General features: G+C 59.8%; 1 protein-coding gene across 16 annotated transcripts in view; it reads left to right on the top strand.

Moving 5' to 3' along the window:
* PHLDB1 (pleckstrin homology like domain family B member 1) overlaps window positions 1–15547 on the top strand; it is a 45983-nt gene that overhangs the window by 15378 nt on the left and 15058 nt on the right. For 10 of the 16 annotated variants that reach the window (XR_013958995.1, XM_080640453.1, XM_080640458.1 and 7 more), the window contains 8 exons: window positions 550–1895; window positions 4832–5113; window positions 5556–5696; window positions 5804–5941; window positions 8489–8617; window positions 8936–9091; window positions 13524–13634; window positions 13751–13840. Coding sequence is in view for 15 of the 16 variants with exons in the window: in XM_080640453.1 (XP_080496579.1) it covers window positions 550–1895; window positions 4832–5113; window positions 5556–5696; window positions 5804–5941; window positions 8489–8617; window positions 8936–9091; window positions 13524–13634; window positions 13751–13840 (2393 nt within the window). In the remaining variant the exon portion in view is untranslated. The remainder of the gene's footprint in view (window positions 1–549; window positions 1896–4831; window positions 5114–5555; window positions 5697–5803; window positions 5942–8488; window positions 8618–8935; window positions 9092–13523; window positions 13635–13750; window positions 13841–15547) is intronic. The other 6 variants (XM_080640447.1, XM_080640445.1, XM_080640456.1 and 3 more) reach the window with 1 other exon arrangement.

Below are 15547 nucleotides of genomic sequence, written 5' to 3'. Positions count from 1 at the left end.
CCCAGATCCCCCCGTTCAGCCCGGGAGGCATGGTGGGTGTTTTTTCCTGGGTCTTGGCTGCTGTGTCTGCAGCCCCTAATGTCCTACTGACTGAGGTCCCTCCTGGAACTGTCGGCAGCTCCATCATAGCATGCCCACCCCTGCTGCAGAGTGTCCGCCTGCCCTTCCCGCTGAGAGACTTAGAGGCTGGGGAAACCAAGGCAGGGAGGAACCTAGACTTGGGTGAGTAGGCAACGACCAGCCTAGAGTGCCTGGTGTTATTGCCGACTCTGTCCTAAGTCACAGTGTGTTAGCCAGAAGCTTCCTTCCCAACCTCTTCCTTACCCAAGGGGAAACCAGGGCGGGGATGGGTAAGGCTGCACAGCAGGGCAGCGGCACAGCCACGGAACCCAGATCTCCCAGCTTCCCCTCCAGATCTCCCAGCTTCCCCTCCAGAGTCTTCGCAGCTCAGCTCTGCTCAGAGGAGTTGGGGATGCCTTGCTCTGGCGCTAGGGACCTCCCCAGAGTCCGAGGCCAGGCCCAAGGCATCTTTGCGTTTCCCCCTCACAGAGTCAGAAAGCCTAGTGAACGGGAACCACCCACCCCAGCCTGCAGCCCAGGGCCCCGTGGCCTACACCAGCCACAGCTCCCTGGTGAGCTCGATCGAGAAGGACCTGCAGGAGATCATGGACTCCCTGGTGCTCGAGGACCCCGGCGCTGCGGGCAAGAAGCCTGCTGCTGCGTCCACGTTGTCACCGATGGCTAATGGGGGTCGCTACCTGCTGTCGCCCCCAACCAGCCCCGGTGCCATGTCCGTGGGATCCAGCTACGAGAACACCTCCCCAGCTTTCTCTCCACTCTCCTCACCAGCCAGCAGCGGGAGCTGTGCCAGCCACTCGCCCAGTGGGCAGGAGCCAGCCCCTCCTGTGCCCCCGCTTGTGCCTGTGCGCTCCTCTAGTTACCACCTGGCCTTGCAGCCCCCACAGTCCCGGCCCAAAGGGGCCTGCCCCTCCGAGAGCCCCCGGCTGGGCAGAAAGGTGGGGCATGATCGGCCCCCCAGCCCCGGCCTCCGGGGTCTGCTGCCCGCCAGCCCCACTGCTCCTGTCCTGGCCGAGGCCCACAGAGCCACTGAGAGCCCATGGCTGGGTGGGCAGCTGCCCGTGGTGGCCATCAGCCTGACTGAATACCCTGCTTCCGGTGCCCACAGCCAACCCACCAGTGTTCTTGGCAGTCCCAAGTTCCAGCCTCCGGTCCCTGCACCCCGAAACAAAATGGGTGTGCTCCAGGACCGCCCCCCCAGCCCTCTCCGCGAGCTGCCGGGCTCTGAGCGCGGGTTGGCAAGCAGCCCCTCACGCCAGTCGGTGGGCCGAACATTCTCAGATGGGCCGGCCCCCCGCACCCTGCAGCCTTCTGAGAGTCCCTGCCTGGGCCGCCGGGGCCTGGACAGCCTGCGGGAGCTCCCTCCCCTGAGCCCAGCTCTGTCCCGACGGGCTCTGTCCCCGCTGCCCTCCCGGTCCACCCCAGACCCCAAACTGACCAGGGACGTGGCAGAGAGCCCTCGGCCCTGGCGCTGGGCAGCCCACGGTGCTTCACCAGAGGACTTCTCATTGACACTGGGGGCGCGGGGCCGTAGAACACGGAGCCCCTCGCCCACCCTAGGGGAGTCCCTGGCACCCCACAAGGGCAGCTTCAGTGGCCGGCTGAGCCCCGCCTACAGCCTGGGCTCTTTGCCGGGGGCTGTGACCCGACAGAGCCCCCGTGCCCAGAGGAAGCTCTCCAGCGGGGACTTGCAGGTGCTGGTCACCCGGGAGCGGAAAAACAGCATCACCGAGATCAGCGACAATGAGGACGACCTGCTGGAGTACCACCGGCGGCAGCGCCAGGAGCGGCTCCGGGAGCAGGAGATGGAGAGGCTGGTGAGCAGCTGCCAGGGAGTCTGCTGACCTCCACTGCGGGGGTCCCCCAGCATGTGGGCAGGCCACCGGGCGGGGGTAGGGGTGGGAGGGGTTAGTTGCAGGGCCTGGCTGCTTACGCTTCCTCCAGGATGCACCGTGGGAACCGGCCTCCAGGGGCTGGTGCCTGAAGAACTTTCTCTGACGCCTGTAAGGCTGTATTTTAAACTCATGCTAATTTTGCACTTATTCCATCACACAGCTTTTATGTTAATGCATACACGTTCTCCGTGTTTAGCTGAACAACGGAAGCCCTAGGAAAACACACCACATGTATGGTTGAGGCCTTGGCCCTCCCAGTTTGAGAAGCAGGCCTAATTGAGAAGGCGAGGCCAGGGGCAGAGGGCTTTTTCCTGGGTCTCACGGCAATTCGCAGAGCTGGGATTGGAACCCGAGGCTCTTGTCTTCCCAAGTCTTGTTCTTCTTCTTTTTGAAATATATTTTTATTGATTTCAGACAGGCAGAGAGAGGGATAGAAACATTAATGATGAGAGAGAGTCATGGATTGGCTGCCTCCTGCATGCCCCCACACTATGGATCGAGCCCGCAAGCCAAGCATGTGCCCTGACTGGGAATCGAACCCTGACCTCCTGGTTCATAGGTTGACGCTCAACCACTGAGCCATGCTGGCCGGGCCCAGGTCTTGTTCCTTAGAAAGGCGTCTGGTCCTTCTTTCTCGCTGCCCTTCGACATCTGAATGTGTGGAGCTGCTCACCTGGCCATGCAGGGTCAACTGGGACATGGGGGACAGGGAGGAGGAGGAGAACGGGGTCCCGCCTATGTGATTGTGCTGTGTGTGTTGGGGTTTTGGTGTGCTGTAGGCTGCTGTCCTAGAGAGAGCATCTAAGTCGCTGGGTGTGGGAATCCCCCAGATGGCACTGGGCTCGAGGGGCTCTGGCTGCTGCGCACACTCACTCACTCACATGCACAGGAGAGGGATCCCCAGATGGCACCGGGCTGGAGGGGCTCTGGCTGGTGTGCACACTCACTCACATGCACAGGACAGTGGATCTTGCTCTTTCTTGTGAGCACTGGAATGGGGTTCCTGCGGGAAGTGGGGCAGGGGCTTTGCAATTGGTTTGTGGAGGAGAATCAGAATTGAGGAGGTTTGCTCTGGCCAGTATGGCTCAGTGGATAGAGTGTCGGCCTGCGGATCGAAAGGTTCCGGGTTCGACTCTGATCAAGGGCAGGTACCTTGCTTGCAGGCTCCTCCCCAGCCTGGGCCCTGATGGGGGCTTGTGCAGGAGGCAACCCATCGATGTGTTTCTTTCACATCGATGTTTCCGTCTCTCCCTCTCCCTTCCACTCTCTCTAAAAATCAATGGAAAAATATCCTTGGGTGAGGATTAACAAAAAGAAATTGAGGAGGTTTGTCTGGAGTCTCTTTCAGAAGAGGTTGGGGCAGTTTTGGATGAAGTGCGGGTGCTGGGTGGGGAGAGATGAGGCGGGATCCCCAGGAGGAGGCAGAATGAACAGCCTGACCCGTTCACACAGAGCTGTGTTCAGCCTGTAGCGCCAGCCAGCCAGACAGACCTGGGACCCAGATAGACCAGGACGAGGTCCTTCCCACCTCAGCTCCTCCCTCAGGCAGCGGGGCTCCTTCCCAGCAGGTGGGCTGCTTAAAGCCCCCAGGGAGTGTTCCTCTGGGGCCGTCCTGGGGGCAGTGAGCCTGGCGCACAGAGGGGTGGCCCAGTCCTCCCCCCCCCCCCCGCCCCCGCACGAGCACACCTCCCCACCAGCCCTGACCTGCCACTTTAAATCTGGGAGGCCACCCGCCTGCCCCTCCCATCTCCCCAGGCTGCTTATCAGGGTGCTGAGGTAGGGGCGAGGCCTGGCCCAGCCTCCTGGATGCTGAGGCTGTGCCTGGTTTTTGGTGTTTTCCTTTGCCATGGAACTAGGCGAGCAGCAGCAGGGCAGCTGGGTGAGTGTCCGGTGGTCGTGGCCAAACTGGACACGGGAGAGGCACCTTAGGCCAGGCAGGGGGTTGCCAGAACATGGGGGAGGCTGGGGGCTCTGAGTGGGAAAGGGGGACCCAGACCTGAAGCGTGATTAGACCTTCCTTCAGATCCTAGACCCTGAGAGGTATCTTGGGGGCTGTGAGAGGGGCAGGCTCAGTGTGGGCGCAGGGAGCACTCCCTGGGCCGGGCAGGAAGCAGCCCACCTGCTGGAAGGTAGGAGCCGAGTGGGGGAGCCCACGTCCCAGGTCCCGGGTCTGGCAGGGGTCTGAGCACACCTCTGGGTAAATTTCAGGCCCCTGGGCCTTGGGTCTGCCTCCTGTTGTGTCTGCCCGCCCGCATGCTGGCCTGCGTGTCTGCGTGCGTGTGGGCCAATATGCATGTGCGTGTTGGGGCTGGCCCAGGGCATGCACTGTGTCCTCCGCCAGGGCTGGGGTGTGGGGGTCTCTGCCCCTCAGGTCTGTGGCCTCTTCAGTCAGGGCTGGGGTGTGGGGGGTCTCTGCCCCTCAGGTCTGTGTCCTCTTCCGTCAGGGCTGGGGTGTGGGGGGGTCCCTGTGCCCCTCGAGTCATGGATCTGCATGTACCCGTGCCAGCATGAGCACCTTGGTGTTTATCTGTGTCTTGCTGTGGCCTTGTCTGCTACCCAGTGTGTGTTCTTCTGTGTGTCTGGTGTACCCCACTGGAACAGTGAGAAGGGAAAGGGAGGGAAGACGAGGTGGGGGGCTGGCCATGCAGCCCGTGACGCAGCAGCCAGCCTGCTCCTGCTCGCTTCTGGGGTTCCCTCATTCCCTCTGCCTCCTTAGAGCTTGGCGGGGCGGGGGTGCTTTCCTGACTTGATCTGAGCCTCGAGCCCTAGAATCCTAGTTCTCTCTCCTGAAAGACCTTGCCTGGCCCAGCCCCACAGGACACACCTCCTCCCTCATGCCCCTCTGTCCTTCTTCCCAGGAGCGGCAGCGCCTGGAGACCATCCTGAACCTGTGTGCAGAGTACAGCCGGGCCGACGGGGGGCATGAGGCCGGGGAGCTGCCCAGCATCGGGGAGGCCACTGCTGCCTTGGCACTGACTGGCCGGAGGCCCTTGCGAGGCTTTCGAGGAGCCATTGGGGCCTCCGGGCAGAGCAGCGAGGAGCCTGGAGGTGCCCCTGCGCGGCTGTGGGAGAGCATAGACCGCTCCGAGGAGGAGAACCTCAAGGAGGAGTGCAGCAGCACCGAGAGCACCCAGCAGGAGGTGGGGTGGGGGGGCCGGGAGCACCCGGCAGGAGGTGGGGTGCGGGGGACCGGGAGCACCCGCAGGAGGTGGGGTGCGGGGTGGGCCTGGGGCAGAGCAGGCAGGCATTTGGTGGGTGCCAAGGCCCAGGGCGGGAGGAAGTAATTGAGGGATTTGGTTTGGGGAAGGGTGGGGCTGGGAAGTGTAGAAAGGAGGCCAGGGCAGCGGGTGGTGCGGTGGGTTTGCCAGGCTATAAATATGCTTCAGGCCTGCCTTCCTTGGCCCCACCCGGGCCTGGCGCTCGGTGGGAAAGCTTTATTCCTGGAAGTGCATCGGCAGTGCCCCTCTTGCAGGGAGGGAAGCTGCTTTCCCCATCCACATGCCCGAGGGATAGGGATCCGTCCTACTACCCTCATCCTGGGAGGCTCTCAGCTTCTCTGGCTGACGCTTACCTCCCTTCCAGCATGAGGACGTGCCCAGCGCTAGGCTGCAGGGCGAGGTGCTGGCCCTGGAGGAGGAGCGGGCGCAGGTGCTCGGGCGCGTGGAGCAGCTCAAGGTCCACGTGAAGGAGCTGGAGCAGCAGCTGCAGGAGTCGGCTCGTGAGGTGAGCCTCCTGCAGGGCTGGCCCGACGCTGCAGAGGTCCCAGGAGTGGTTCGGGTCGGGTCTGAGCGCCTGGACTGGCCCTGATGTGGACCGGGGGTCACTCCCAGGCCGAGATGGAGCGGGCGCTGCTGCAGGGCGAGAGGGAGGCCGAGCGGGCGCTGCTGCAGCAGGAGCAGAGGGCGGTGGACCAGCTGCAGGAGAAGCTGGTGACCTTGGAGACAGGCGTCCAGAAGGAGAGGGACAAGGTAACTGCACCTGGCCGGACTCGGGGCCAGGGACCGGGCCTGGGAGAGAAGGAGAAACGCCTCTCGAGGGCCCCTCACCCCTTACTTCATCCTCTAACCTGCAGACCAGGTGGCCTCGGTGTCACTTCAGGGGAGGGGCCTTGTCCTCCGCGGAAGGTAGCAGCTCGGAGGTCCCTGCGGGCTGGGCTGGTTACCTTGGTCTGGGGTCTCCTCTGGCTGGGTCTCTGTGCTGTCCCGGGGTGCCTGCCATTCTGGGCCCTGCTAGGAAGTATCCAAACCCCTGCTGGGATAGTGAGCACAGCCGGGGGCCTGGTGCTGGGAGCGATGCAGGCTGGGGTCCCTGTGGAGAAGGTCTCCGGCAAGCGTGCCTCGGTGCGCAGGAGGTGGTCTCTGGGAGAGAGCCCTCAGGTCTCTGCTCTCCTGAGCCTCCAGGATCTACAGCTCCATCCCTGCCCCTCTCAGGTTTAGTGCCAGCCTGCAGGGACCATTCCATCCCCGAGGGCTGTGCCAGACACACCCAGGATGGCCTACAATGTGCCAAAAGCTCTCAAGTGGAGAGGGGCCATTTATTTTTGGACTGACAGTATTTTTCTAAGAATTCATTCTCCTCCTGCATTTTTTTGAGAGTGTCTTTCTCCTTCCCCTCAATTTGGAAGCTCTTACAAATTCTTTGACAACCACCCCCCTTTTTGAATTTTGGCTCTGGGCCCCAAAACCACACTCCCAAATTCTGTGCCAAATTAACTCCATGCTTACCAAACAGGCCTGCACTAATGTGTCCCCCCCTCCCTCTCCACTGTCCCCAGTCACTGTCCTGGGCTCTGCGCATGCCCCTAACTCCAGTGCCACCCGGGCGGGGAAGAGCTATGAGCCATGCCACTTCTGCACTAACTCCACGGGCTTTGGGCCTCTCCCCTCTAACGCTGCCTTCTTCATTTCTGGGTGTGGACCCCAAGGTTTTGATCAGAAAAGAATGGGCAAGGGGCACAGCTCAACCTGACTCCATGGGGCACTGGCAGGATGGTGCAAGGTTGGGGGAAATGCTTGGATGAGGGGCCTCTCAGCCTGCAGAGCCCTCCCCTTTGGAAGGCTGGTGCTGCCCCTGCAGACGTGGGCGAGGGAGGCCTGCTGCTCCCCGCACCTGCCCGCCTTCCTCCGAGCAGGGGTAAGGAGGCCAGTGGTGCGGCATGGCTGTGGAGGGCGGGCGGGGAGCTCCCCCTGGGGACTCCCCAAATGCAGATCTTCAGGCAGAGGGTGGGAATGGGGGCCTCTCCCCTCCTGCCCGAGTCGTCAAGAACATAGGGTACCATAAAGGTCGAGTCCAAGGATGGGGAGGTGCTTGGACCCCTGACTGAACTGACCAGGTCCTCCTCCCCAGGAGGGAGGTGGATTATGGGGTGGGGGCCAGGTTCAGTGTAGGGTCTTATTCCCAGAGAAGCTCACGGTTTCAGAAGGAGCCTATCGAACCGCATTTCTCCTGTACCTGGCATGGCCCAGAGGCCTGGCCTTTGCCTCTCGCAGGGCCCCGTTATGTGAGGGGGTGATGAAGCCCCACTCTGGCTTTGGGATCAGTAGTCAGTTTCTCCCCTGCCTGCCTGTCCTTTGGAGGTGACTCACCAGCACCTCCAGCCCTGCTCTGCCCTAAGGGGTGTCATCTCGCCCCAGACAGAGCCACCCACCTCCTCTCTGTATCCCTGGCTGGGGCACCGGTTACCATGGCAACGCCTGAACTAATTGCAGCCCTCAGCCTGCTGAGGTTCAGCCTGTGGTACCAGCACTCACTCCACCCCCGGCAGGAGGGAAGAGGCCACAGGATTGGGCTGGGGTCCCTTCTGCTGCTCACCGCTGCCATAGCTTCACTCCTCAGCTCCCCATTCACACCCATCCCCTGATCCCCTAGATTTAACGTCACCACCTCCCCCCTTCCCCACCAGGGGTAAATTTTGGTCTCCGGCTGTGAGGTGCAGGAGCTAGAAGCTCCCATTTGGGATGCGGAACCACCTTTGGCCTTGACTGGTTTGGAGAGAAAGCAGAAGGTTTTTCCTTTCTTTCTTTTTTTTTTTTTTTAATATATTTTTATTGATTTCAGAGAGGAAGGGAGAGGGAGAGAGAGAAAAAAAAAATCAATGATGAGAGAGAATCATGGATCGGCTGCTGCCTGCACGCCCCACACTGGGGAAGAGCCCACAACCCAGGCATGTGCCCTGACTGGGAATTGAACCTGGGACCCTTCAGTCCACAGGCTGACGCTCTATCCACTGAGCCACACCAGCCAGGGCGTAGGGCTTTTTCTTAGGCCCTGTCTAGTTGAAGGGACTGGGAGAGACCAAAATTTCTGCCTGGGCCCACCCCTCCACCTCAGCTCCTCGCTTCCCGTACTCCTCCCCTTCCCCCCTAACTTCCCCTCTGCTCTTCTCTCCTTCCCTGGTTGTTCTCTCCTGTTACTTGTCTTGTTTTCTCTCCTCTCCCGCCCGCCCCGCCCCCTCGCCTGCTGTTGCCGCGGAGTTGAGGAGTGTGTGTTCTTTCTCCCCGCCCGCCCGCCACCAGGAGAGGGCGGAGCTGGCCGCGGGACGCCGGCACCTGGAGGCCCGCCAGGCGCTCTACGCCCAGCTCCAGAGGCAGCTGGATACCTGCCCCGAGTCAGTGCGGGAGCAGGTGCAGGAGCAGCTGAGAAGGGTCAGTGTCACCAGCCCCCTCCCTGGCCCCGAGGGCCCCTGCCTGGAAGAGAGGAGAGCGCGGGACAGGACCACCTGGGCCCTGCGGTACCTGCCAGGATGCCAGGGTCGGTGCTTTGGTTTGGAGGGGACAAGGAGGATTGGGGGGCTCTCTCTCCTCCTTCCCGCGGTTCCAGATGGTGATGCCTGTGAAAGGGGCCTAGCCAAGCCAAGGGTAGGGGGTTGGACGGTGGCAGAGCCTTTCCCCAGTTTCCCCAGGTCCAGCCTCCCAAACCCAGAGTGATATTTCAAGCACCACCCTGTGTCACTGTCGTTAAAGGAGGCTGAGGCCCTGGAGACAGAGACCAAGCTCTTTGAGGACCTGGAGTTCCAGCGGCTGGAGCAGCAGAGCCGCGTGGAGGAGGAGCGGGAGCTGGCCAGCCAGGGGCTGCTCCGGAGCAAGGCTGAGCTGCTGCACAGTGTAGCCCGGAGGAAGGTGCGCCCGCTGCTCCCTGCTGCTCCCTTCTGCGGGCTGTGGTGCACAGCTGGGTGGGGCTAGAGGCCAGTGACCTGGGTTTGAATCCCCGTTGATGGCCTTATGGATGTTAACTTCACCTTTCTGAGCCTCAGTTTCCTCCCCATCAAAGGAGAGTAATAATAGGCTGTTGTGAGAATTAAACCAAGATGCTGTGAAGACAGTATAGGATATGATCATAGTAAGCTCTCAGCGAACTATAACTATTGTGAGGTTTTTTTAACATATATTTTATTCATTTCAGAGAGGAAGGGAGAGGGAGAGAGAGAAACATCAATGATGAGAGAGAATCATTGATTGCTGCCTCCTGCACACACCCACTAGGGATCAAGCCCACAACCTGGGCGTGTGCCCTAACCAGGAATCAAACCAGCAGCCTCTTGGTTCCTGGGTTGATGCTCAACTGCTGAGCCACACCCGGCTGGGCAATAGCTGTTGTTATGAAGCCCTGACTCCCGGAATCCTGTGTGGAAAGTGGATTGGGCTCCCATTCTGAGCTGGGCGCTGGCGGGCAGTGAAAGGGAAGGAGAGCTGCAGATGGGGGAGGAGGCTGAGCCTTAGGCTTCCTCCTGCCTGGCAGAGCTCTCTGTCTGGTGGGAGTGCTGGGACACCTACAGAGACTGAGATTTGGATGTTAGACCCAGCCTGAGGTCCTGGAGAGGGCTTCCTGGGTCCCAATTTGGCTCAGCCCTGCCTCACTGAGCCCTAAAGCAAGGGGATTGGCTCTGGTGTCCCGGCTTGTCCCCGAGCTCCAGGGGCTGCGATCCCTTCTGATCTCAGGGAAATGGGGGGCGGCGGGGGGGAGGGGAATGTGTGCCTGGGGGTGGGGAGTCAAGTTGGGAGGAGGCTCGTGTTAAGCCAGGGTTAGGAAGACATCAGGGAGGAGAATGGGAAGATGGCTGGGGGCTTCCGAGCCTGTGGCGGAGCCTTGCATGCCTGTGCACACACACACATGCATGTGCAGTTCACCTGGCTGGGGTGAGTGGGTGGGATGGGAGAACAGTGAGAATGGGAGGGGTGTTGAAAGTGGTGACTTGGGGACTTGACAGCTAGCCTGGGTTTGGTGGTGAGTGGGGAGCCACTGGCCCTCCCCCGCGTTCAGATCCCTTGCTTCTCTCGCACGCTGCCCTGCCTTACAACTGCACCCGCTTCCAATGAGAGGCAGGGGAAAGGCAGGGAAGCAGTTCTCACTTCCCAAGCCCCTGAGCGTGTGAGAAGGCCTTGTGTCAGCTCATTCTGACCTTAGCTTAGGGTGGTCTCAGCCCAGTACTCTCACCCATTTTATTTTTATTTTTAAAATATATTTTATTGATTTCAGAGAGGAAGAGAGAGGGAGAGAGATAGAAACATCAATGATGAGAGAGAATCATTAATCGGCTGCTTCCTGCACCCCCCTACTGGGAATCAAGCCCGCAACCCAGGCATGTGCCCTTGACTGGAATCGAACCCGGGACCCTTCAGTCCACAGGCTGACACTCTATCCACTGAGGCAAACCAGCTAGGGCCTCTTATCCCATTTATATACAGGGTCAGGCAAAAGTAGGTTTACAGATGTTTGTATGGACAGTTATACAATAATCCTATATAATAAAAGGCTAATATGCAAATTGACTGACCCTTGGAGCAACTGGTCGCTATGATGTGCACTGACCACCAGGGGGCAGATGCTCAATGCAGGAGCTGCCCCCTGGTGGTCAGTGCGCTCCCACCAGGGGAGCACTGCTCAGCCAGAAGCCGGGCTCACGGCTGGCGAGTGCAGCGGTGGTGGCGGGAGCCTCTCCCACCTCTGCAGCAGCGCTAAGGATGTCCTACTGCCGGCTTAGGCTGTCAGTCGGACATCCTCCGAGGGTTCCCAGACTACAAGAGGGTGCAGGCTGAGCTGCGGGACCCCCCTGAGTGCATGAATTTCATGCACCGGACCTCTAGTTAATAAATAATACAGGAATAGACTCTGTTTCACGTACTCACAACTTTCATACAGGTTCTATACACCTACATTTGCCCCACCCCATACAGGGAAACCAGGGTTCAGAGAAGCTCCAGATTTGCCCCAAACCTCCCAGCTTATAAGCTTCAGAGTCGGGATTGGAACCCAGGCCTGCTTGGCCCCAAAGCCCTGTTCCTTCCCATGACACTGCACGGGGCTGGGGCTGACGCTCCTCTGGCCTCTTCCCTTTTCCTGCTGGAGGGCACGCGCCGGGGTGCCTGGAGTGGCTAATCCCATGGATTCCAGGTCCGGGTGGGTATAAGCTCCAGGGAATTTGGGAGGGGTGGGTAGTATTGGACTCCTGGTCCCTCCCACTCATGCCCACCCAGGCCCCCAGGAAACAGGGGCTCGGTCACTGGGACCCAGAGTTGTATTCTCCCCTGTGCTTCTCCTCGGGAGCCTTGATCAGCTGTCTTCTTGGCTCCCTGTGTCTCCTCTCCCCCACCTTCCCCCGCCTCTGTCTGTCCTAGTACCGTGGGCTTTCCTCTCAGTGGGGATCAGAGTGGCTCAGAGGATGGCTTTGGAGTTCAAATGACCTGTTTCTCATCCGAACTGTACCATTTACTAAGTTGCCTTACCTCCTAAGTACTCAGTGTTCTTATCAGTAAAATGGGCACAAAGGCACCTGCCTCATAAGACAGTTAAAGGAGGTAACAGCCCAGTCGGCATGGCTCAGGGGCTGAGCTATGAACCAGGAGGTCAGGGTTCGATTCCCGGTCAGGGCACATGCCCAGGTTGTGGGCTCGCTCCGCAGTGTGGGGTATGCAGGAGGCAGCCGATCCATGATTCTCCCCCATCATTGATGTTTCTATCTCTCTTTCCTTCCTCTCCCTTACTCTCTGAAATAAATAAAAATACATTTTTTAAAAAAGGAGGCAACAAATGCCAGCATTTAGCAGAGTTCTTGGCCTTAATAGGTCCTCGGTAAACGGGAAACAGCAGAGCTTGCTGTGAGGACCACCGCCTCTGCTTCAGTCTTTCTAGGCTGACCCCAGATTTAGGTTGGCTTCCTTCTTCTCTCCCTCCTCCCATTCTTGCTCTTCAGGGTTGTTAGTGGTTTAAGACCTCTCTTTCAGGAAGCCCTCTGGGATTAACCCAGCCATTTTCCCAGCCTCTGTCCTTTTCTCTCACTTATTATCTTTTTTTTTCAGCTCATGCTTGTTGAGCCAGGCATTGTGCTAAGCCGTAATGGGGATGTGGAGGTAGAAGAGACACTTGCCATGCTCTGGGATCTGACACCCTGGGGGGTGGTGATGGAGATGTATATTCATTCAAAAGTAACAGGCACACAGGCAAATGGTGATACAGAATAGTGTGAGTCCAGGAGCAAAGACATTGAGTGGTGATCACGGAAGATGTTAGAGAAAAGAGAGCATTTGGACCAGTCGTAGAGGCTAAGTCAGCTCTTGCTGGGCGAAGGAGGCAGGCATGGCTCTCCTGGGCTACGGGGCCAGTGGGAGAAAGGCCCGAGGTCAAGCTGTGCAGTGGAGGGTACAGTGCGCTGAACGGAATGCAGGCTTAGGTGGGAGGGGCTGAAAAGTGTAGACCCAGGTCTGGGCGCCCTTGAGTGCTGGCTGAGGAGTTTGTGCTTCATCTGGGAGTAACGAGGAGTCACTGAAAGAGTTTCAGGAGAGGAGTGATCTAACTTTACTCGTGGATTTAAAAAAAAATTATTCAGCCTGGCCAGCGTGGCTCAGTGGTCAAGTGTCGACCTATGAACCAGGAGGTCACGGTTCTATTCCCAGTCAGGGCACATGCCCCGGTTGTGGGCTGGATCCCCAGTGTGGAGCGTGCAGGAGGTAGCTAATCAATGAGTCTCTCTCATCATTGATGTTTCTATCTCTCTTTCCCTCTCCCTTCCTCTCTGAAATCAATAACATATTTTAAAAATTTGTTCAAGTAATATATGTTCTCCTTAAGAGATTAGAAAATTCGGATAAGCAGGCAAGCAAAAACAAACCTCAGATGCCACCTTAGCAAGGTATTTGTGGCGTGTGGGACTGATTGGAAAGCTGAGAGTTGGCAGAAGGAGGCTGATGAAGAAGTCCAGGCTGGGGAAGCAAAGGCCTGGGTTTGGGTGGTGGCGCAGAGGTGGGAGGGTGGGGTGGGGGGAGAACGTCCATATCTGTGGGGTTCTGCACGTGTTGACTGTGTGAGTGGAGGGAGGGGAGATTTGAGGACATGGGTTCTGGCTGGTGTGCTTTGTGGCACAGGGGTCACTGGTCAAGGGAAGGGTCGGGGGTAGCTGACCACAGCAGCCTGGGTTGTCCTGGGGTGAGTGGAGGCCAAGCAGAGAGCTGGTGGATTCCCTTCACTGAAACCCAGGGTCTGGGGAGACAGCCGAGCCTCACCTTGGGCTTAGCCCTGGCTCCCCAGGGCTCAACTGACCACCCTGGCCCCCTTCAGGAGCGCCTGGCAGTGCTGGACAGTCAGGCCGGGCAGATCCGGGCTCAGGCCGTGCAGGAGTCCGAGCACCTGGCCCGGGACAAGAATGCGTCCCTGCAGCTGCTGCAGAAGGTAGCTGGTGGGTGGGGGACGCGTGGGGGTGGGAAGGGTTCCCCCTTTGTTCGCTGGTCTCCTCCCTTGCTGTCACACCCACTCCTTTCTGAGTCTCTGCCGCTCTGGGTTTGCAGGAGAAGGAGAAGCTGACGATGCTGGAGAGAAGATACCACTCACTCACGGGAGGCAGGCCTTTCCCGAAGACCCCGTCGACCCTCAAAGAGGTAGTGGTTGGGTCAGCCCAGCTTCGGGCCCGAGGGGTCTCCCTGGGAGATTCTGGAGCAATGTGGCACTTTCACCCTAATGGCTGAGATTGAGGACGGGGCCTGCTCCTGGACAGAGATGGGAGTGGGAATGGCTGCTGCTGCTGTTGTGTCTTCTTTTTTAAAATATATTTTTAGCCTGACCAGCGTAGCTCAGTGGTTGAGTGTCGACCTATGAACCAAGAGATCAAGGTTCGATTCCCGGTCAGGGCACATGCCCAGGTTGTGGTCTCGATCCCCAGTGTGGGGTGCGCAGGAGGCGGCCGGTCCATGATGCTCTCATTCGGGCTGGGGTGGGGGGCCGGGTGGAGTGTGAGTGAGAACACCTCATCAGTGCCCTCTCTGTAGGCTGACCTGCTCATCTCTGAGTCCTCGGAGGTGGCACTGGGGACTGCGGCCCAGGGCCCGTTCCCGGGGTCATCTTGGGCGGGCGCCTCCTCTGTCCCCTTGTCCCCACCCGCTTCCACTCAGCTCTGCTGCAGGGCACAGGAGGCCATCACAGCTCCTGCCTGCTCCGTGGAGCCCACTGCCCACCTGTGCCTCCTGGGCTCCTGCCTGTGCTCCTCCCCGGGGCCCCGCTGAAGGGCGTGTGGCCAACCCCCTGGCCAGAGTGTGCAAGTTTGAGTGAGCGCGATGTGCCCTAGTACCTGGGAAGCCCGTAAAACACCAGAGTTCCCATTTGCATATTAATTTGCATGTATTCCGTATGCCATTTGTCAGTTCTCAGACATGGGGGCCTCCAGCACCTGTTCGTTTTCTGTGACCCTTGGAAGCATCCAGCCTCCGAGCTAGGCCCGGCCTCCCCCAGACAGGCCTGGCTCCCCCGCTCTGATTTGGCATGCTGTGCCCCCAACACCTGGGCTTCTAAGGACATGCTCAGGGAATATGACAGTCCTGCCCTCCCACCCCACAGTCTGTGTGCTGGCATCTTTCCAAGCCCTGACCCTGGGCAGAGAGTCCCCTGTGCTTTTAGCTGCTTCCTGCCCAGGTCTCTTTCTTGCTCAGCCCTGAGTGGGGTCTCCCCCTCCCCTTCCAGCCCCTGCCCAGTGAATAGGGCGAGCAGGCCCTCGGGCATGGTGTGACCGGTGTTCGGTGCTGTGTGTGAGCCCCCCTGGGGGACGCCCACAGTGTCAGAGACAGAGCGTGCTCTGGGCACTCTGCGACCCTGAAAGCCCAGCCTTGGGCCTGAAGGAAGGCCCTCCCCAGGTTTCCTCGCCTGCCCCTGCCCAGGGCTGGGCCTTCAGGGTGCGCTGGGGAGTGAGGTCCAGAGGAGCCCACAGATAGCTGGTTCTGCTGCTTTTTCCTGCCCGCCCCATCTGTGCTTACAGTGGTGTTGTCTGGAATGGAGTGTGGCCCTGAGGTGTGACGTCTGGGTATCTGGGGCCTCCCCTCTGCCCCGCGCCCGCCCCCCCCCCCCCCCCCCCCCCGCTACTGGGAACTGAGGGGTCGGGCCTGGCAGAGGCTCTCTAGCTGTGCTCCCGCGGACCTGTGCTTCTGCGCCTCCCCCAGCTCCTGCCTGACAGTGAGGGGCCAGCCCTGAGCAGGCCCACCTGTGCCCAGGCCGCCTGGTGGGTCCTGGATGCCCCTTGTGCCTGGGCAGGGAGCGGGTTTGTCGTCAGGTTAGCCGTGAGGGAGAAGGGCTCTTGGATAAAGGGGTGGGGTGGCTCC

The sequence above is a fragment of the Plecotus auritus genome (assembly GCF_963455305.1).
Source record: "Plecotus auritus genome assembly, chromosome: 9".
NCBI classification, from domain to species: domain Eukaryota; kingdom Metazoa; phylum Chordata; class Mammalia; order Chiroptera; family Vespertilionidae; genus Plecotus; species Plecotus auritus.
This window is presented reverse-complemented; position numbering and strand designations above follow the sequence as displayed.